The sequence below is a fragment of the Prinia subflava genome, chromosome 16 (genome assembly GCF_021018805.1).
Source record: "Prinia subflava isolate CZ2003 ecotype Zambia chromosome 16, Cam_Psub_1.2, whole genome shotgun sequence".
Lineage (NCBI taxonomy): Eukaryota > Metazoa > Chordata > Aves > Passeriformes > Cisticolidae > Prinia > Prinia subflava.
Genome location: NC_086262.1, coordinates 1,922,023 through 1,943,327, shown reverse-complemented (window position 1 = coordinate 1,943,327; position 21,305 = coordinate 1,922,023). Strand labels below are relative to the sequence as shown.

The window sequence follows — 21,305 nt, the reverse complement described above, 5'->3', positions numbered from 1 at the left end:
TCCCTGCTGGTAGCAGGAATAGGTACAAACACTCACTGAAGAGGGGCTGCCCTCCATCGCCAGGACAACACACCAGGCACACACGGCCAGCCCTGCTCCTGCTGCTCCCCCTTTCTCCCCAAAACACTCCACAGTGGATGCAAGAAGGGAAGGGGGGATGGCTTAGGTGTCCTGGCCTGCCCTGCAGGCCCAGTGCTGGAGAGGGGACACACTGTGTTCCCCTGTGCTGGCAGGCACCCCATGCCCCTGCCTGGCATGGTGCCGTGCTGCCAAAACAGGCGGGCACCACGTTCCTGCTTTTGTTTTGCCCTTTCCTTGCGTCCCTCCGTGCTGGGCTCGATGACAGATGTGCCACGCACAAGCACGAGCACAGGTGGCAGCAGTCCCAGCCCTCCCACGAGGGGGTACCACGGCCCAACACCCTGGTTGCCACTTGTCCCTTTGGTTCCCGATCCCAGCCTGGCTCCGGGATGAGGAGGAGGAGGAGGGTGGGGGTTCCATGATGTGGAGTGTGGGGTACCCATCATCTCCACCACTGGGGTACCCATCATCACTGCCACCGGGCACGACTTGACCCCCAGGTCGGTGGCCACCCCTCTGGCACAACGGGTCACGTCACCGGCTGGCCCGGCCCCGGGGGTTGGCCATCGCCCTTCCTGAGGATGACACTGCTGAGCTCCTGGATCAGTTTGTCACTGATGTGTGAGGGAGGCTGCAAGCTCCTCTTCCTGGGCAGCTCCGGGGAGGTCTCTGCCGTGGGGCTGCTCCCCGGTGTGGCTGCCTGCTCCCAGTCCCTGCCCAGCGCCAGGGAAGGCTCCACGTTCCTCTCCAGAGAGGATGTTTGGGCGGGTCTCAGCCCCGGGGCTGGAGCTTTGTTGTTCTCCAAGTTCAAGCCCCTTTCGAGGGACACGGCTTTGGTGACAGAGGGAGCTGTCACCCTGTGGGCTGGGCTGGCGGGCAGCGAGGAGCGCAGGGCGGTGGCTGGGGGCTGCTCGGGGAACAGGGACGGCTTCTTGGACCTGTCCACGGGGGGCACGGCCACCAGCTCTGCCAGCAGCCCCTGCCCCAGGTCCAGCGCTGCCAGCTCGGGGAAGTTCCCCACTTCCTCATAGACAGGATCAGCGTCTGCCTCCTTCTCCTGCTGCTCCTCCAGGGAGTCCTGGTGGATCTTCATGGGCTGGGGAGGGCAGGGGGCAGGGTGAGGGGCACTGCCCACACAGCTCAGCTGTACCCCTCTGTCTGCCCTCACCATGCCCTCCCTGAACTGCCTGGGGATCCTTGTCCCTCACCATGGGACTGACACCTGCAGGGGACTCGCCCTCCTCCAGGTCCCTTGGCTCTGGCACTGCTGCCCTTTCCTCCCCATGGCTGGGGAAGGGGCAGTTTTGGTCCCTGCCTGGGCATGGTCCATGCCACCAGCCCAGCACCCCTTGGCAGAAGGTTCCAAGGTGGTGTGGGCAGGTGGATGCCATGCAGAGCACAAAGCCAGGTGAGACGAGGTTCAGCCCGGTGGCCTTTTTGGAAATGACCTGATGACAAGGCACACCTACATCTCTTTCCCCACACTTCTTCCACTGATACCCTATGGGCAATGTGTGCCCACCAGGAGAGGCAGCAGAGGGAACTGGGCTGGACTGGTGTGGTCTGGCTGGCCTGCACTGGGACCCACATCCCCAGGCTGGGGACATGCAGAGCAGTGGGCACGCCCTTGTCTGCCACATGAGGTGGGCACCCCTCGAGTGCCCATGGGATGTGGTGGCGAGCCCTGGCACAGTGCAAAGCCAGCAGAGGATGCTCCACGAGTGCAGGTACTTACAAAGAACATGGACAAAGTCCTTCGCGTGTGCAGGCGGCGCTAGAAACAGAGGAGACGGACAGGGGTGAGCACAGAGAGCACGGAGCGGGGTGCCTGGGCAGGAGGGGAGGGGCAGAGGCTGCAGGAGCCTGCAGGCACGGAGAGCTGCCACGGACACGGGCACGGACACGAGCACGGCACACAGCACACACAGCACCCGTCAGTGCACCAGCCTCTCCACCCCCAGGGCAGGCACAGGGACTTGGGATGGGTACAAGGACCAGGACGGGTGCAGGGGCATCTGTGGACAGGGGGAGCAGCAGGGGCTTTACCAGGGTCTGGTTGGCAGAGAGCATGGTGGCATCAGTGCTGTCCCCATGCAGTGGCACCAGTGGCATCGTCCCGAATTTCTGCTTGGCCAGGTCGGAGGAGGAGCGTCGGCGCAGCACCACAGGGCGCAGGTCATCGTGCTGTGCACAGGGACAGGGTGGGGACAGGGTCATGCCCTGCCAGCGCCAGCCCTGCTCAGCTGGGTGGCACGAGCAGCCTGCACTCACCTGAGCCTTGAGGATGCTGGTGGTCCAGTCCCACAGCTCAGCCTGCCCTGAGCACACCAGGTACCTGCAGAGCACATAGTGGAGAAGCTGCCAGGGAGTGGGGACAGTGGGGCCCATGTCCCCTTGTCACCTTGTCTGTGAGCCTGGGGCTCTCAGGTTCATCTACACCCCATGGGGCTAAATCTTCAAAAATCTCTGCATGCCCAAATTGCTGCTTTAGGGCAAAGTGAGAGCTTTGTGGGCACCACCCAGGGGTGCTGGTTGGGTGGGGAGGCAGGAAGGCTGTGTGGCAGGGCCATGGGTGGCCCCCGGAGCCTGGGTCCCATCCTTGCCAGGATAATGTGGCCCCACCACTCTGCCTCTCACGTGCCCCAGCCCTGCCCTGACCCCAGGGCCTTGTACCACTGCCCCTGGCTGTCCCACTCCCCCTAAAACTGGGGCCAGATCTCAACCTCTCCCAGCCCCAGGACGGCAGGGGAAGGTACTCACAGCTGCTGCTTGTCCAGGGTCAGTGTGAAACCCCACCTGGAAAGGAATGCAAGGCTGTGGGGCAGCACTGCCAAGCTCAGACACAGCCCGGGGTCTGGCAGTGGGGCAGGGGGCTGAGCTCGCCCCATGGGCACAGGCTTTGGGTCCAGGTGGAGCCTGATGTACTCCAGCAGCCGGGTTTGGGTGGTGGGAGCAGGGACTGAGGGATGGATATCTGCCAGTGCCACGGCTGGGAAGGTCCCACTTACTGAGCTGGTGGCTTCAGCTTCTTCCTAATGCCCATGTAAACCTTGGCTGCGTCCAGGGGCCACTCACGCTCTGGCTTGGCACTCTGGGAAAGGACATCCAGTGGGTCAGCCCGGCTTGGTGCCAGCCTCCCCGCCAGCAGGACAGTCACCACTGCGCCGCTGCTGTCCCCAGGCTCCTCCTCCCTGCCTCTCTTCCCACCCCCGGGCTCAGGTCCATCCCACAGCATCCCCCCGTACCCTCTTCTCCTTGAGCAGCAGCAGCCTCCTGTCCTGGATGACGAAGTAACGCTCCTGAAATTTGCTCCCCAGCAGCTTGGGGGGCTCCTCACGGCATTTCAGCAGCCCACACTTGGGAGTCTCACGCTTGGCACCTGCCCAGTGTGGGGACGTGAGGGTCAGGGGGGCTGGCAGGGTGGGATTGCAGGGGGATGGTCTCGGTGATGCACCCCTGATGGCTGCAGGGTGGTGAGCAGGGCAAGGGGAAGCTCAGGCAGAGCTGTCCCCCTCTGGGGACACCCCGAGGGGAAGGGTCCCTTTGTGCTTGTCTCACCTGTGAAGAGACAGCCGCCCTCACCGATGGGCACCTTCCTCACCAGCAGGTACGCAGCGCTGGGCTCCGGGAGCTTGCACCACTGCAAAGCCTGCTCCAGCACCTTCTCCTTGGGGTGCAGGGGCCGCTCTGGGGACACAGGGACACTCTCACCACTGTGTCCCCTTCCCTGTGCCAGTTCCTGTCCCCTCTGCCACCACCCCCTGTACCCCACACCACCCCCTGGCCATGCCAGGAGCATCACCCTGGGCCATGCCCCGTGCTCACCCAGCTCCCCGTTCTCCAGTGCCTCGAAGGTCAGCCAGATGTCCAGGCTGGCGGCCACGTTGCGCATCTCCAGCACGTGGTTGGTCAGTTCCTCTGCCGTCATCGTGGGGGACACCTGGGGCCGGACACACGGACAGCTGTGGTGGGAGGTGCAGGACGGGCCCCAGGAGCGCCAGGAGCCCGTGCCCTCCCCCCAGCTCTGGCACAGCCCTGCTTTGGGACTCACCTTCAGGGTGACGCAGCAGTCGGGCACCTTCTGCTCCAGGTAAACCTCGATGATGAGGTCCCCTGCCTGGGAGAGCTGCGGGGAGAGCGGGTGGCATTGGTGCGATGCTGGTGTGGGTGCTCAGCACATCCCACCTTCCCAGGGGCTGGAGGTGGATTCCTGGGAAGGTGGGGATGCTTCTCCTCTGGGCAGGACTCTCACGGTGATGGGCACAGCAGAGATAAGAGATAAGAGGGGGAACATCCTATCCCAAATGTGGATATGGGAGAGTGGGGGCCCAGGGTGGGCAGCTGGGAGTGTCCCCATCCTCCCGTCAGTCCCCCCAGCCCTGGGGTCCCTGATGTGGTGGGGGCCAACAGGCAGATTCCCAGTACCTGTGTGTCTTTCCAGGTGGTGATCAGGCTGTTCTCCAGATCCATCTGGGACACCTGATCCTCATCAATCTGCCAGAGGAAGGGTGTGCAGGGTCAGGGTGGAGCGAGGACACAGGGCCAAGATGGAGGGACACAGGGGGAGGCAGAGGTGGGCGGTATGGGGGGACCCAAGGGGGTCTGGATCAGCCCCAGCAGGGAGGGGCTGCAGGCCCCTGCTTACATTGAAGATGCTGACGTAGTTGTCGATGAGATCTTCCATCACCTTGACCTCGTGCTCCCCTTTGCCATCGGTCTGGAAGAGGCTGGGCGCGAAGAGCAGCGACAGGTTCTTGGTGCTCATCTGGTTGAGGTCTGCACATTTCTGCACCCTGGCACAAGGAGCGCAGAGGTGAGGGGCTGGTCCTGCTCAGGGTGGGGTTTCAGCCCCAGCCACCCTCCTCTGCCTCACAGAAACTCCTCCGAGAAACAGCCTGGATGTCCCCAGCCCCTCAGCAGTGGGAACTTCAAACAGGACAGTTCCTGTTTTGAGAACTTCCCTCTGCCATCAAACCAGACAACAGCGCTACTTCAAACTGTGACTCAAGATGGGAATTAAGGGTTCTCTGTATTTTTGGAACACTGGATGACATTTACATCCTTCAGGGTGGTGTTCCCTAATCCCAAACTTCCTGTTGCTCCCCCTTGCTGCAGGATGACTTTGGGAACGTTCAAGGTGTCCCAGACATGTTCCAGCACCAGCTGTGTGGGTGGAGCAGGGCACGGGGCCCTCCCTATCTCTTAGGGATAGGAGCCAGCATTCCCTGGGCAGCAGGGAGACCCCAGAGTGCTGGCTGGACCAGGGGACCCTGAGGGGAGGGCCCCACTGACCGGTAGAGGTGCCCGATGAGCGCAGCCAGGGTTTTGTGGTTGAGGCGGGGCAGGCGATGGATGAGCTCCTTGTACCGCTCCAAGCGCTGTGGCTTCGAGGAGATTTCTGCAGAGAGGGAAACCAGATCCCTGCTGAACCCAGCAGATCCAGAGGTGACGCCAAGGCTGGCACCAGGACCCCATCCAGAGGAACACTGGCCCCAGGGAACCCAGTGTGGAGCAGGGCTGGGTGAAGGAGGTACCTGCAGCCTCCTTCCACTGCGGGTGCAGCTCCAGGGTGAAGATGGGATCTTCCAGCTCCCGGAAGAACCTCTTCAGCACGTCAGTGACGTCCTCGATGAAGTTGTCGCTGATGCGCAGCTTGACGTTGCGAGCGTCCCGCCGGAACTCCTCCATCAGTACCTTGATCCGGGACTTGGCTCCGTTCTTGCGGTAAATCCCCTCGTGCCGCAGCCCTGGGACAGGGACAGAGGGTCACAGGGGCCGGGTCCTGCTCAGAGAATCCCTCATGGAGCTGGCGGCCCGGGGCAGTGCCTCCTGCCTGGATCCATCGGCCATCCCGAGGTGCTGCAGGGCGCTGGGCTGTGCTGGGCTCACCGTACTGGGTGATGAAGGCGATGCAGGAGTCCACGATGATGGGGATGTCCCCCCGGCTCAGCTGCTGGTCCCTCAGAGCGTTGCCCCGGCCCCCTGCTGACGCCTGGATGTCACTGTACCATGCTGCTGAGTCCGCCCGTGACAAGCCCTGCAGGTAAAATGTCCTGAGAACAACAAGGGCAGAAAAGAGGGAATGAGGGTTGTCACAGGGACAGGTTATCCCCTCCTGCCTGTGACAGGGAGCGAGGGCCAGCCAGCTTAGCCGACACACCCTACCCCACCAAAACACCTCTGCAAGCCCCTCAGTCACAGCCCTGCTGTCCCAGTGACTCCCCACCAGGGAACTGGGATCAGCATCAGCCCACCCCACAGTGCCTTTGCCCCGGGCAGCATGCCAAGGTTGCTTGGCTCATTCCCCACCACCCCCACGGCCAGGACTCACCTCCCCATCTCCACCAGGACCAGCAGCTCCTTCTTCTCCGGGGTGTCCGTGGGGGGAACCAGACCTGCATTGGGGCGAGAAGCCGAGGAGTCAGGGCCGCGCACGGCCGCCGTGCAGCGCCTGTCCCGCCAGTGACACGGCACTCACTGAGCTCCTGCAGCCGCCGCAGGTTGATGCTGTCCTCGGCCCCGTCCTCCTCGGCGGGGCAGATGAAGAGGTGGCCCTTCTGCAGGATGAAGAAGGCGCGCTGCCAGCGCTCGGGGTTCAGCATGCACTTGTAGCGCAGCTGGCCCACGCGCTGGAACTCGTAGCCCAGCAGGCAGTGGCAGCTCACGGGGGTGAACCACTGTGGGATGGAACAGGAAATGAGTGGGGTGAAGACTGGGCTCCACCTCCGAGGACTGACCCCCACGAGGATGGGGGGAGGTCACCAGCGAGGATGGGAGCCCCCAGAAAGGGAGGAAAATGCTTCCAAGAGTGGATGGAGAGTATGAGGAGCTGTGAGGAATCACAGTAGGGAAGCAGGGACACAGTCTGGGGACACACTGGGGCTGGCTCACCTTGCCGATGGCACTGGCCCAGGCTTGCAGCGTTTCAGGCCCATCAGTGCCCAGCTGCTGCACTTTTTCCCCAGTGAGGAAGAGCTCAAGGGTGAAGCGAAACCTGCAGAGCATGAACCAGCCCATGAGGACAGCCCTGTCCCTCTCCCCAGAGCCAGAGCAGCCCCTGCACCAAGCAGGGAGCCCAGCCCTGCTGTCTGTGTGCCCCACGCTTTCTGGCATGACTGGGGGCAGGGCTGGGGGTACCTTTCAGTGGGGCCGGGGCTGGTGACTGCCTGGTGGGCTCTGTTGACCCCCAGGGAGATGAGATCCCCGCTGTCAATGTGGCCCAGGGGCTCAGTGCATTTCTCAGTCTCGAAGAAGAGCAGGGCCCTCTCCAGGGAGCACCACGTGCGCTGGAAGTCTGCAGGAATGGGGGGTCAGTGGCACTGGGGTGGCATGTCCTGCCTGCCCTCCCACACTGCCCACACTCACCCTCCTTGCTCTTCCTGGCCCCCGGGAGCTTCGGGGGCGCCGTGGCCCGGTGCAGGTACCCGCTGTGTGTCACGGGCTGCGTGATCTCGTTGTAGACGCCCTCTGGGCCTGGGTCCCTCGTGCGGGGGCTCCCTGTGGGACACAGTGCTGAGGGTGGGGAGGGAGCAGGCACCCACCAAATTGTGGGTACCAGAGGGAGATCCCACCCGTGCAGGCATAGGCAACGGGGTGTGCAGGCATGGGGTTCCCTAAACAGGGACTGCAGAGGGACCCGCTGATTCCAGAGGAATCCTTAAACAGGGTGGGTCCCCCAGGGAGCCACCACACCACCTGACACCCTGAGTGTCCCCAGCCTTGGCCATGCTAGGAGGGGCAGGGCCAGCAGCAAAGAGGAGTTTCCTCCACCACACCACAGCTCGAGGGTCCTCGTTACCTGAGAGGTTCCTGGGCCTTTTGCTCTCTGGTCCCCACCAAAGGTCGGGCCCTGGGGCTGCCTCGCTGGCAGCAGGGTCAGAGGCCAGAGCAGCCTCCGCGGATGAGAAGAACTGCAGGATGGTCTTGAGCAGGGCTGGTCCTGCTACTGCAGTGCACAGCGCCTGCGGTGAAACAGGCACATTTAGGGACCACGTCCTGGCCCATGGAGACCCCAGCTCCCTCCCAGCGCTGCTGCAAGGCAGCCAAAGCAGGGCACAGCCTCCCAAAATCTGCCTGGCACGAGGGAGCGAGCGCACACAGCCAGGCAGGAGGTGCTGGCACCTCAGACCAGGCACTCTGGGGTGGCTCCCGGCACCTCGAGGTGTGCCCTACCTGCAGCACCTCCTCCTGCGTGGCGCAGTGGGGGTGGGCCAGGCGGTACCGTCCCTCCCGGTACTTGCGGGCGATGAAGTCCCGCCTCTGCTCGGCGCCGCTGTCCGGGGTGATGGCCTCGGCGGCGGGGAGCCGAGCGGCCCAGAACCGGTTGGCTCGGTCATTTCCCAGCACGATGAAGAGCTGTGGGACAGTCCCACGGTCATGGCCACCCCAGGGTCAGCAGGAGGAGCAGGATTCCCAGGGTTCCTGAGGGAGACCGTGGGGCTGCTGCCCTGCCCAGGGAGCAGCCTGGCCCCTGAGCACACCATGCCCTGCCCTGAGTGTCTCACTTGCACAATTTCATTGCACCCACATTGCTCACCTGCACAATTTCATTGCACCCACATTGCTCACCTGCACGATTTCATTGCACCCCCAAGTGCCTCACCTGCACGATTTCATTGCATCCCCAAATGTCTCACCTGCACAATTGCATTGCACCCACATTGCTCACCTGCACGATTTCATTGCACCCCCCAAGTGCCTCACCTGCACGATTTCATTGCACCCCTGAATGTCTCACCTGCACAATTTCATTGCAACTCCAACTGCATCACCTGCACGATTTCATTGCATCTCAGAGTGCCTCACCTGCACGATTTCATTGGACCAGACGCTGGTGTCCAGCTTCAGGCTTTGCACCTTGGAAATGTTGGAGCCCAGGCTGCGGTGCTGCCCTGCAGGGAGCAGGAGAGTCAACACCCTCCACCTGCTGCGGAACTGGGCCCCAAGTTATGCCCACACCCCAGGTGGCACCAGGCCTGCACCCCCAGGATGCCCCCATGCCCCCCGGGAGTTATCCCACCTGCACACTGCTTGCAGATGACCACGCACAGGTTGATGGATGCCCAGTCAGGACTCTGAGCCCAGCAGTCGGCGCAGTATTTGTTGGATTTGTTGGACCAGATCTTCTCTGCCACCTCGTAGTCGTAGAGCGTCTCGGCGATGGCCTCCTGCAGCGCCTCCATCCACTCCCGCTTCTCCCGCTCTGACTCTGCCACGAAGCTGGGGGCACAGCCGGGCCTCAGGGGGCTGCAGCAGCCCGGCCCAGCTCCCGGCCACTCCTCCCTCCCCTTCCCCCCGGGCACGGGGATACCTGAAGGTTTTGGAGGGGGTGATGAGCTCGAAGCCGCGGCTCTTGGCCTCGCGGATGGTGGAGCCGCGCATCTCGATGAAGCACACGGCAATGCCCATTTTGAAGAACTGCGGTTCAGAGGGACAGCGGGGCTGGTTCTGCTGCCTGCACGCACCACCCTGGGCGTGCCTGCGCTGTGGGGGCTGCAGCCACGGCGCTGCCTGCGGCACCCCCAGCGTCCTACTCCTGCTTTGCCTGGACCAGCCCCTGCCACCCTCTGCGCCGCCTCTCCTCTGACATAAAGCACCCTGCAAATACGCTATGCCTTCAAATGGAAGGCAGGTTCTGCCCACAACCCCTGAAATGTGGCTGCCCAGGTCCCCTTCTATTGGGGATTTGAGTCAGGGACACTGATAAAACAGACATCAACATGAGCCAACACCTCAGAGCTGATGCTGCTTAGTGCACAGCAGGCAACCTGGAACTGAGGTGATGGAAGTAAAAACAGTGGGGCTAAGAAAATTCATCAGGAAGGAAGTGAGGCATTCTGCAGGCAGCAGCAGCAGCAGCAGCATGGGAGGTGGCAGGGACTAGCTGTCACTGTGAGTCCCCCCTGCAGCAGGTATGTTTGCTGCTGATTCCGTGGCCATTGGCCCAGCTGGCCTGGGATGGATTGGGATGCTTGGTGTGACCAGGACCAAACTTCCTGGTGGAGATGGTGATAATTTGATGATAGTGAGAAGATTGGGATGAGGGGCCCACTGCTGGTACCCATCACTGCTGCCCTGGGCAGGATCTCCAGCTTCCTGCTCTGCCATTCCCTTTTTTCTGCCCCCCCCAGTTTCCTCTCTGCTCTGCCTTTGGCACCAACCCTGGCTCAGCTCCCTCCCTCCCTCTCATCCCACGTGGGGGTCTGGCCACAAACCTGCTCACTCTTGTACAGCCACATCTCAGGCAGGCTCAGGGCTGCGAAAACCTTGGATTTCTGGCCCTTCAGCTCCAGGGTTCCCGACTTCTGGCAGTGGGCAGTGTTGGCAGGCCGGGGCCGGGACCCCACCAGGCGCTGCTCCATCACCTTCTTCTGCAGCGTGGAGCACCACTCATTCCTCTGGGCTGGGGACCAGGCAGGAGGGAGCAGGGCTGAGCCCTTCCCAACAGCCCTGGCATGGAGCAGAGCACCCAGAAGGCAAGCAGGGGATGTTTTGGGGATGGGGTGAGAGGAGCCTGTGGGATGCTTTGGCTGGAGAAGGGAGGCAGGGACTGTTCCTTAGGGCTGGTGCGCCCTGGCCCAGGTTTTCACTCACCCTCGTTCTCAGCACGGAAGACAAAGATCCGATGGCTGGTGATGACCTGGAACTTGTTGTCCTTGGTGGAACGAGCCATTTCAATCACTGACAGTGGGATCACTCCTTTGGGATAGGGCTCCTGGAACGAGCCCCGGGCAGGGTTACCCCCTTTGTCCTTCGCACAGGGCACCTCTATGACCTGGCACATCCTCCACATCCCACCCAGGAGCCCCAGGCATGACTTGGCACATCCTCCACATCCCACCCAGGAGCCCCAGGCATGACCTGGCACATCCTCCACATCCCCTGGGTGCTCTGCTGGTGCTGTCTCACAGCACAGCCTGTGGGCACCAGCAGCCAGGTGGGTGCTGAGGATTCCAGAAGGGATGGATCCATGGCTGGGACTCTATTTCCAGCAGGCCCTCCCCTTTCCTGCTCCCTGTTGGCAGAGGGCCCCTTGCTATCCTGGGCTCCCTGTGGCTGTGGCTGTGCTGGCAGCCTTCTAGGCATCGGCTGCTCCACCTTGGTGATGGCAGAGCACTGCTGGCTCCTTGCAGAAGGACGGGGGGAGGCAAAGGGCATGTGACAGCTCCCCAGGTGGGCATGTGACAGCTCCCCCAGGCTCAGTGTCCCCACCCTGCCCCGCTCTGCCCCTTGGTACCTTCTCACTGCTGAAGTACATCAGGTTCTTCCCATCGAAACGGACGTAGCGCTTCTGGAAGACATAGTTCCTGTTGGGATGGCAGAAAAACTGTTGGGAAGAGGATGATTCCCCCTCACAGATCCATCCTCCTCCTCCCAGGCTGCACAGAGGGCCTTGCAGCACAGCTGGGGTACCCAAGAGGTTCCTCTTCCAAGGGGAGCACAGTGACCAGTGCAGCCCCCTCACCTTGCCCAAGGGGGCTTTACCTATGGGGGCTGCCCCTGGGTCCCTGGAAGTGTTCCAGGCCAGTTGGACGGGGCTTGGAGCAACCTGGGATAGCGGGAGGTGTCCCTGTCCATGGCGTGGAATGAGATGATCTTAAGGTCTCCCCCAACCCAAAGCCTGCTGTGACTGCACTCCTGCCCCACCTACCCCTGTGGGGACAGCTTGTCCAGCCAGCCACTGAGCATGGTGGGCCGGGGCTCGGACAGCGACGTGAAGCTGGCGTAGGGCGAGATGGTGAGGTCGTCCAGGACCTCGTCGGGGTACAGGTGGGCTGGCAGGCTGAACCCGGGGGCACCCGGGCCGCGCGGGGCCTCCACGGTGGAGTAGCCCTCGGTGTCGCTCTGCGCGATGCGCTCGATCAGCCGGCTCCGGCTCTCCTCGTCCTCGCTGCGGCCCTCGCTGCTGCACTCGCTGCTCGTCCTGCGGCAAGAGGGGCTGGGAGGCAGCAGGGCAGGGGACCCCAGCCCATCTGGGGACACGTGGCACTGCTCCCGGCCTCATCCTGACCTGCTTGGAGCACCCGGCGATGCTGGGGTTTGCACTCCGTGAGCGCTCAGGAGCCCCGTGGCCCCAGCAGCCTGAGCGAGGCTCAGCCAGTCCTATGTGATGGCAGAGACTGGGGCTTCCCTGCTTTAGGGAACGTCACACGGGCCACCACCACATGGCTCCAAACCCCTGGCATCACCTCCTTCCCCTCTTCACAGCAGCAAAGGAAGCCAGGCAGACCCCCAGTCCCGTGTCCTGCTCCCTGCTCCACATCCAGCCCAGCTGCTCCTCCCTCTGCCCCTCCAACATTCCTGGAACTGTGAAGCTCCTGCTACCACACCTTTGTGCCTGCTCCTGTGTCCAGCTGAAATGCTGGGCTGGTGGAACTCCTGCATCCATCTCCCTTCCTTGGGAATCCATGCTAAACCCCCAGCCAGGCCTGCTGAGGCTCCCCAGCCATAACAATAAAAGGAAATTACAAAAATAAACTGCTAAGCCTGCCTCTTCCCATCAGCCCTCTCAGCCAGGCATTTTTCCTCCCCTGGAAAGGAAATGTGCTGGAAAATGTCTGACAGTGCCAGGAGCTCACGGGGGCCTGCCCAGGTGCAGTGGTGATGGGCAGAAAGACAGTAGGGGCAGCTGGGACACCCCAGCACCCACGGGAGAGCATCCATGCTAAATTCCATGCTGGAATCCATTGCTGGGGGAAGGGGAGGTTCCTAAAAAGGCAACAAGGATGATCCAAGATTTGTCCCAGCTTCTGTCTGAGGAGCACCTGGGCAAACTGGGCATCTCCAGGGGAGAGGAGGAGCGATGGGGGCAAGGTCATGAGAACTGAAAGGACTCTCCTGGCCACCACTGCCTCAGCCACAGGAGCTGGGTGACATCAGACAGATCCAGTAGGAGCAAGGTGCAGAACCACGTGGGAAAGGAGCAGGTGAGCTGTGGGAATCCTCCTTGGAGATGGAGACATTTTTGGAGAAGAAACCCACAGGACGTGAGAAAGTGTCTCCAGTGTGAGTTCATGAGAAGCCTCAGGACCAGGAGAAGGAGCCCAGATACCTCCCCTCAAATTCTCCCAACACCTGGTTTTGGGCACTGCCCCATCCTAGGACAGGCCCTGCACAGGCACTTTCTGAGGCCATCAGACACCATCAGATGTCCCTGATCCACATGGGACAGGAGCAAGCCCTGAATCTGCCTGGGAAGATGCTGGGCTGGAGCCATCCCATCTGGGGGTCTGCTCCAGAGCAGTGGGGTGGTGGAGGGGGCTGAGGAGGGGGTGGGGAGGGAAAACAGCCTGTTTGGCCCCAGGAAAGACAAGAAATGTCCCTGGGTGGCTGCGAGGCTCGAACACAAGGAAGATTGCTGTTTAACTAGCACAACAGAGCCTTGGCAGGGTGACTCATCTGGCTGGAGTCCCAGCCTGGTCTGCAGATGCTTCAGGAAGGACTGGACAGGGAACGGTGTGGCTGGAGGACTCTGTGAGTCACAGGCACACAGCAGCCTTGAGTGCCAGGGCTGAGTGGGAGGCAGACCCAGGGAATGGGTCAGGGCAAGAGGAAAATGGGAAAAAAATGCATGACAGCTCCTTCCTGAGCTGTGACTTCCAGTCAGTGAAACTGTAAAGAGATGGAGGCACTGAGCATGTGGCAGGGACAAGCAAAGCCCACGGTGCCTGGTGAGTCTGACCCAGCCCCCTGAGCTCCGTGGGTGACACGGACACGGCTGTGCCACCTCTCTGTCCTGCTGACACCAACAGCTGGAGCAGGGCTCCAGCATTTCAGGGGGCTGAGCATCACCAGCGTGGATGAAGGTGCTCAGACCTGCAGGTAAATCCCACCTCTCAGAGACCCAGCTCCCAGTTTGTGGGGAATTTTGCATTCCTTTTCCTCTTTCTGGGGATATTTTCTTGCTGGTGAGGTGGCTCTGCCCACACCCCAAGCCAGGGAGCAGCGTGGGCCAGAACAGGGCAAGAGGAGTTACCACAGGTAGGAAAAGGGGCAGAAGGGCTGCTCTAAAGTTTGGGACTGGGAAATATTTCCCATGACTTGGTGGGCTGCAGAGGATGCCGGGTCATTCCCAGTGACGCAAGGATCAGGACTGGCTGAGCTGGAGAAACACCAGAGCTGCAGGGGAGGATCAGGAGTCCCACAGAGGCAGCAGAGCTGGGGCCAGGGCTGGGGCTGCAGCTGAGCAGATCCCACAGCTCTGCCCCAGGGAATCGTGGTGGGACTGGTGGGGCTGGGTGTGGGAGGACAGTGCTTGAGCAGCTGGACAATGGAGTCTGTGAGCACAGTGCAGAAGGGTCTCAAAGGCTTCTCTGCCTCCTGTTCCACTCTCCACACCTCAGCCACATTGGTTCTTGGGCTGGGAGAGAAATCCTGTGAGCTGCTGCCCCTGACAGTGCTGATGGTCACATCCTGCCTCTTCTCAGCAAGGCCAGCTGCAAAACCCCACACTGCATGTGTGTGGCCAATTGCCTTGGGATGTTCTGGATCCCAGCTCCCTGGAAGCCACTGGATGCAGACAGGTCGCTGCCCAGCTCCTCTCTGACCTGATCCAGGTGCTCCACGGGAGATTTCAGTAGTTCCCTTTACAAAGCTCCAGTTCCCAGGTATTTGCAGTTCCCAGTCCTGTGATGTGATGTGTGCTACTGGCTCAGGTGCCACCGCAGTGCCACACACCCTGAGCACGAGAGGGACAGAGTGGCAGGGCCATGGGCACGCACTGGCCAGCAAGGACAGCCAGAGCTGAAGGCCACAGAGCTGCAGCTCACCTCCTCCTCTCTAAGCAACACAGGAAAAGGAACCCTCCCCATCCGAAATGGGAAGAGCAGCTTTCCTTCCTCTTTCTGAGATGCTATCAGGAGTTATGGAAAGTACATTTCAAAAGTGTTTTAAAGGTGCCCCTCACAATTTCACTGTGCACCACCACCAAATGACTGAGCAGCAGATGCTGATCTGATGCTGCTGGAGCCTTCAGGGATTGCACAACCCCTCATCTGGAGCTGCGAATTTCTGAGTAATCCCCATCCCTGATGGTGTTTTCTTGGTAAATCCAGGTTCCTCTGGGTGTACAGGTGCTCAGTGCTGCTGGTGCTGCCCCAGCTATGCACTCAGAAATCTCTTGGCAAGCACTGTCCTCCCAAGGGCCACCCACCAGCACAGCTCCCTCTCATCTCCAAACCCATCAGCTCTTCTAGAGGCTGCTGACACCATCCCAGACACTCCTGATCAGCTCTGCCATGGGGAAAACCCCTCCATCCCCTCTCAGGCTGTCCCCAGGGTGTGCCCTGTCCCCTGACACCCAGGCCAGCCCCTGTGGCCCAGAGGAGCTCATCCCTACCTGCAGCCTTCTCGCTCCAGTTCCAGCTCGGACAGGGCCTCGTAGCTCTGCGCAGAGGAGATGCCAATGCCCTGGGAAGGCAGAATGGTCACATCTCCTGTCCCCTGTGCCCTGTCCCATCCTAGACTCCCTCAGCCTGCCTGCCCTGCAGTGCAGGGGCTCAGCCTGTGACCCTCAACCCAAAACAGAATCACAGAATCTGAGTTGGAAGGGACACATCCAGTCCAGCCCTGGCCCTGCACAGACCCCCCAACAATCCCTGGGCATCCCTGGCAGCGCTGTCCAAAGGCTCCTGGAGCTCTGGCAGCCTTGAGCCGTGCCCATTCCCTGGGGAGCCTGGGCAGTGCCAGCACCCTCTGAGGGAATAACCTTCCCCAGGCACTGCCGGGCACCGTGGCCTCACCAGCTGCAGCTCCTGGATTCGCAGCAGCTGGTGGGGTGCAGAGTGACAGCAGGGGACAGCCACCACCCCCACAATGTCCCCACAGTGTCCCCTCACCTTTGGCTCCCTGGGTGGGGCCACATGGCCAAAGAAGGTCTCGCTGTAGGGGCTGACAGGAGGATCATTCACCTCTGTGGGCAGAGACACGGGAGGGAAAGGGGTCAGTGGTGCCTGTGGTGAGGGTGAGACCAGCCAGGACTCCCAGTCCTTGAGAGGGACCTCCCCAGCCCACCACCGTGCACCCCAGCACCCAGGGCACCCAACACGGTGACACGTGTGGGGCTGGAATGGGCCAGCCCAGCCCCCGAGCGAGGCAGGGGCAGGGGCAGGGGCAGGGGCAGGGGCAGGGGCAGGGGCAGGGGCAGGGGCAGGGGCAGGGGCAGGAGCAGGGCTGGAGGACAGGCAGGCTCTGTGGGTGACCCCCTCCCCCTCCCTTGGGGACAGCGTGGTCCCCGCTGTGCCCCGGGGCTCTCACCTGGCTTGCTGGTGGGTCTCTGTGGGATGGGGGGCAGGGCCCCGCCGGGCCAGCCAGCACTGCAGGAAAACAGGACAGGGGTTACTGTGGCTGGCCTGGGAGCCTCTGCTGTCCCATCTGGCTGGACAGGAACTGCCGGACGCTGCTCCCGAGCCCGGCTTTGTCCCCTGGAATGTGCAGCATCCCCTCCCTGCTCCCAGTGCCCTCCTTGCTCCCTTCTCTTCCCAGCCCTGGGACTGTTGGGCTGCGCTTTCTGGGCATTTCCCACCCCAGCATCTCCCCCCTCTAATGTTTCCCACCTCGTTCCCAGCAGGAGCCAGCCCCAGAACCCTCGCTCAGCCACCCCCTCACCGTGCTGGGGACCCCCGGCCCTGCTGCCAGAGGGGCAGAGAAAGGGCAGCAGCCTCTCCCTGCATCCCCAAGGAGCCATCGGGGGGCCCAGAGCCGTCCTGTCATCTCAGAGAGATCCCAGCTGCCGCATCCAGAGCTCGGGGAAGGCACGGGGAGGGTGGTGAAAGGGGCTTGTCAGCACCTGGAGGCAGGCAGGGCCAGGCTCTGGGGGGGGTCCCGGGGGTGGGGGGCTCTCTGGATCCTCATCTTTGCCTGCCCTGCCCCCCATTCGCTCCCAGGGCTGAGGGGAAGCATCGGCTTACTCAGACTTGTCCTCCGGCTGGCTCTGCTCCTGCGGGGACACAGCCGGGGGCTGAGGGACACCCCCACCCCGGGGCCCATCCTCCCCCCGCGGCTCCTCCGCGGGTGCCGCCGGGCGCTCCAGCCCCTCGTAGATAACGTTGGACACCATCTCCAGCCGGCCGTGCCCTGAGCCCGGCTGCGGGGCTGCCCTGGGGCACGGAGAGGGGTCTCTGCCCGCTGGGGTGGGCAGGGGGGTGCTGAGTGCAGGGGCACCCTCCAGGGCACCGCCAGGGCCGGGCTCAGCTGCCGGGCCCCTCTGTCTGTGCCGTGGGGGCACGCACGGGACGGACGGCGCGGGTTTCTCCGATGTCCCCAGGGTGTGTCCGTGACTCGGGGATGGCCGTGTCTCCTCCCGGGCACTGTCCCTCCCTCTCAGCCGGGACGCTATCACACCCATGGCCGCGGCTGCGCCTGGATCAGCTCCGGGCTCCGGGCTCTCCAAATCCGTGGAGCTCTCCCCTGGCACAAACCCGTCCAGTACCACAAAGGCTGCCGGTGCCCTCTCGCTGTCCGGGCCGTGTGCCGGCACCGTGGAGCGCGCCGGGGGCACTGGCACTGATCCCTGCTCTGGCTTTGAGCGAGGGAAAACCGTCCTCGGCTTGGGAACCGGCTTCACGGCGGGAGGAGCAGGCTCCTTCTCTCCAGGCCGTGCCTGGCTGGGCACGGTGACACGCGGCTGCGTCCCACAGGCGTCACTAGTCCCTCCCGGCTCTGCTCTCATGGCATCCTTGCCCCCCTGGGGAGCATCCAGGACCCCAGTGTCTCGGGAATGGGAGTCTCCTGCTGCAGCTCTCCCCCGGGGTTGGCTCAGCATCCGTGTCTGCTGCGCCAGGGCGAGGATCCTCTTGCGGTGCCCGGTGGCGGTGACGCCGATCTGCTGCAGGTGGTGGCTGTCCAGCGAGGTGGCATCTCTGGCCACATGGTATCCGTGCTGCTTGAAGGCATCGCGGTACCTCTCCAAGTGGATGGTGGCCAGCCAGTCTGCAATATCCGAGTCAGGGCCGCACGGGGAGCTCATGGCCCTGGGGTGCCTCCGTGACGGATGCTCAGCCCATCATCTGTGCAAAGAGGGGAGAGAGGGGCTGAGGAGGCAGCAGGAAGGGAAAGGGGGTGGGTTCAGCTGCCGCGGAGGGCGCGGATCTCATGGGTGGGATGCTGCCAGAGGTCCCCACACCTCGCTGCTGTCCCCGCTCACCTCCCAGCCCCAGGAGCCGGCATCCTGTTGTTCGCCAGCCCCAGCCTCTCCGCCACTCCCCGGGGCTGCTGGAGCCGGATCCTGGCCCCGCTTTGTCGGCGGGGCCGTGACCCGAGCCCGGGCAGGAACTGAGCGTCGGGGGCTCACGGGGGAGCGGGCGGCCGAGCAGATGCGAAGCGCTGGGACAACCCGGGCTCCGCCAGAGCCGCGCAGCCGCGGGGGTGTCCCGGGCAGATAACGGGGGGAGCAGCGGGGCCCCTCCCAGGGGATGAGCTGCTGTGCCGGCCAGCTCGGGGAGGGCTCTGCGGCCGGAAGGGCCAGACCATAATCTCTCTCTCTCGCTGCTGGCGAGGGCATGGGAGAGGTCAGCATGACTCACGGGCGAACAGAGGGGGGACAGCCTCCCACCCGCCCACCCCCGCCGGCCGGACCCCCCGCTGCCAGCACCCGCACACCGCCAGAGGCACGGCGGGGCTCGGGTGCCACCAGGGACGCTGAGCCCGGAATGATTCGCCGGCACAGCCGCAGGACACAGCGCGCTGAGGGCCTTTTTCCCATGAATCACGCAGCTCCGCACTAAACCATCTGTGCTGACTGTGCTGCCACTGGGTCTTTTTCCAGTTCCTCCATTTCCCTCTATTGTTCGGCGCAGGCTTCCTTCCTGCTGCCTGCACGCTCCCACGCATCCCCTGCCCCCTCCCGCAGGTCCCGAAGCCGCCCGGGGAGAGCCGCGCTGAGCCCCGTGCCCGGCACGGGCTGAGCCCGGTGCCCAGCAGGGCTCGCCAGCCCCGCCTGCCCGGGCGCGGCCTGCGTGGGTGCGTGGGGAAGTGCCCGGGGAGGCTGCGGTGTCCCCGCCAGCACGTGGGGGACGCTGTCAGCCAGGAGGAGGGACAGTCACGGCAGGGGCTGGCACATGGGCAGCAGGACGGGACGGGGCAGCTGTCAGGCTGGTGCAGAAGCTACAGAAAAGGCAGGGCAGGGCAGCGATGTCCTGCAGCGATGCGGGCTGGATGTCTGCGCCAGGGTTAAAGGGCTGCACCCACTTCTGCCCTGCAGCTGGAGCCGAAATGGGGAAATTTCCCCCTTTTTCATGCCTGTATCACCCTGAGGGATCTGCGCTGGCTCTGCCCTCTGCCTGCCCTGCCTGGGGCCTCTCCAGTGAGGAGATGGTTCCCGAGACCTCCCCGTTCCTGGGGCTGTGGGGCCGTGCCGGGCACCACATTGTGGTGTGGCACTTTGGGGCAGTGCAGCCGGCACTGCACAGGCAGGTGGGCACCATCCCTGTGCCTACAAACCCATGCCCAGCTGGCACTGGAGGATGGCTGCCCCCGTCCGGGCCCTTCCCCACCATCCCCAAACCTGTCCCATGCATCTCCTGCCGCCCTCGCGGTTGTCCCTCACCTCTCGCGGTCCGCAGCCCCCCGGGAGCAGCACGGTGGCACCGGGGCCACCCCGCTCTGGGCTCCAGGGTGATGCCAAGGCAGCCAGTCCCGTGCAGGAACTGCTGCGGGCTCCGCAGGACCCAGCCTGCACCTCCCACTGCCGGTCCCTCCTCCAGGCCAACCCTCTGGTCCCCATCCCTGTCCCACCCTCTGTCCTGTCCCTTCCCAGGCATGACGCTGCCCCGGCTGTGCTGTGTCCTGTCCCTCAGCCAGGCTCTGCCTTCCTTTGGGCTAAACTGGGGAAAACAGGCTAAAATACTCATGCTGATGAGGGTACTTGGGAGGGCTGGCACTGGGGCTGAGTGGGTGAAATTTTGGGAATATCAAAACCTCTGTGCTGTGGGATGCTGGGAATGCAGCACCTCACCCCACTTCTGGTGCCCCATGGGCAGGGGGCTGTGGAGCGAGCTGAGGGGCAGGATGACAGCAGGGGCTGGGGTGGAAGAGGACATCCTGTGGGATTCTCTCCTGCAGGGAGCCTGAGCTTTCACCACAGACTGGCCCAGCTGCTTTTAACACAACATTTATTGCAAGAGCCCCAGCAGAGCGGGCGGTTGGTCCAGCTCAGCTGTTACCCAACCTTGAGGGTGTCATATCTCACTCCTGATGCCGTGGCTGATAACCTCTCCCTGCCCTGTGAGGGCCCAGAGCCGAGGACCTCCTTGCTCCAACTCAAGCAGGCCCTTCCCCACCCCAGCAGTGCCCCCAAAAGCCGTTGTGAGGGTGGTGTGGGAGGGCCACCCTATACAAACCCCTGTGTGCAGTTCAGTGGGGAAAGGCAGCACCTCAGGCTGCTCCTGCAAAGCAGAAGCAGAATTCAGCAGGAGCCAGGCAAAGCTTTTGTCTTCCTCCCCTTTCCCCATCAGCTGCTCCAGCAGGGAGTGACACATCCCCTGGGCGGGCATGGCACAGGTGACCCCATGGCCCCCTTGTGGGGGGGATACAGAGACCCTCAGGGTGCACGGGGACCCTCAGGGTGCACGGGGACCCTCGGGGTGTGCAGGGACCCTGTGGCCCTGCAGGGCAGCCCGTGCCATCCCCCTGCCTCTTAGAGGAAGCTGTGTGGCAGTGCTGTTCTTGGGAACTCAGTGCTGCTGAGGTCTGTGGTGTGAATGGGAGGGACAGAGCACAGCTGAAGTGTCACCATCTCTGTCCTGCTGTGCTGCAGGCATTGCAGCAGTGGAGCTCAGTCTGGCACCCTGCAGCATCTCCAGAATCCCGGGCAGGGTCAGGCTGGAAGGATCTACAGTGGCTCCTCTGCTCCAAACTTCCTGCTCAGACAGAGCACAGGATTGTCTGCAGAGGCTTCTGCAACATCCCAGGGAGGGACACTCCACAGCCTCTGTGCACAATCTGCTCAGGGCTGGCACTGCCCAGGGCAGAAGTTGTGCCTCCTGTGCAGGGGCAGCTCCTGGGCTCAGCCCCTGCCCGTGGCTCTGGGGCCATTGCTGGGCCTGGAGCAGAGCCTGGGCCTGGAGCAGAGCCTGGGGCTGCTCTGCCCTTCCTGCACACAGGGAAAGACACAGGGACAGACACAGGGACACTCAGGGCTGAGGGCCCCTCTCAGCCGGGGCTCCTCCCCAGGCTGAGCAGCCCCAGCTCCCTCAGCCTTTCCTGGGCATGGAGATGCTCCAGGCCCT

General features: G+C 63.1%; 1 protein-coding gene across 3 annotated transcripts; it reads right to left on the bottom strand.

The window, feature by feature from the left end:
- Positions 1-23: 23 nt before the first annotated feature.
- On the bottom strand, positions 24-19,763 carry ARAP3 (ArfGAP with RhoGAP domain, ankyrin repeat and PH domain 3). Of its 3 annotated transcripts, none has more exons than XM_063413748.1 (34): positions 19,625-19,763; positions 16,989-18,086; positions 16,336-16,394; positions 15,918-15,991; positions 15,419-15,489; positions 11,732-12,004; positions 11,318-11,387; positions 10,675-10,795; positions 10,296-10,483; positions 9,392-9,498; positions 9,101-9,300; positions 8,887-8,972; positions 8,254-8,436; positions 7,880-8,042; positions 7,447-7,578; positions 7,219-7,375; positions 6,973-7,075; positions 6,560-6,758; positions 6,413-6,476; positions 5,971-6,134; positions 5,616-5,828; positions 5,374-5,479; positions 4,727-4,874; positions 4,507-4,575; positions 4,133-4,207; positions 3,907-4,021; positions 3,640-3,768; positions 3,327-3,460; positions 3,090-3,172; positions 2,842-2,877; positions 2,353-2,416; positions 2,128-2,265; positions 1,817-1,855; positions 25-1,177 (listed from the first exon to the last, which is right to left on the bottom strand). In XM_063413748.1, the coding sequence occupies exons 2-34, from the start codon at positions 18,044-18,046 to the stop codon at positions 611-613; spliced, it is 5,388 nt and encodes a 1,795-aa protein (XP_063269818.1). In that variant the 5' UTR covers positions 18,047-18,086; positions 19,625-19,763; the 3' UTR covers positions 25-610. The 3 variants fall into 3 exon arrangements, with proteins under 3 accessions (XP_063269820.1, XP_063269818.1, XP_063269819.1); XM_063413749.1 differs by lacking the exon at positions 19,625-19,763 and adding an exon at positions 18,224-18,442; XM_063413750.1 differs by lacking the exon at positions 1,817-1,855 and having other exon boundaries at positions 24-1,177.
- Between the last annotated feature and the right edge of the window lie 1,542 nt (positions 19,764-21,305).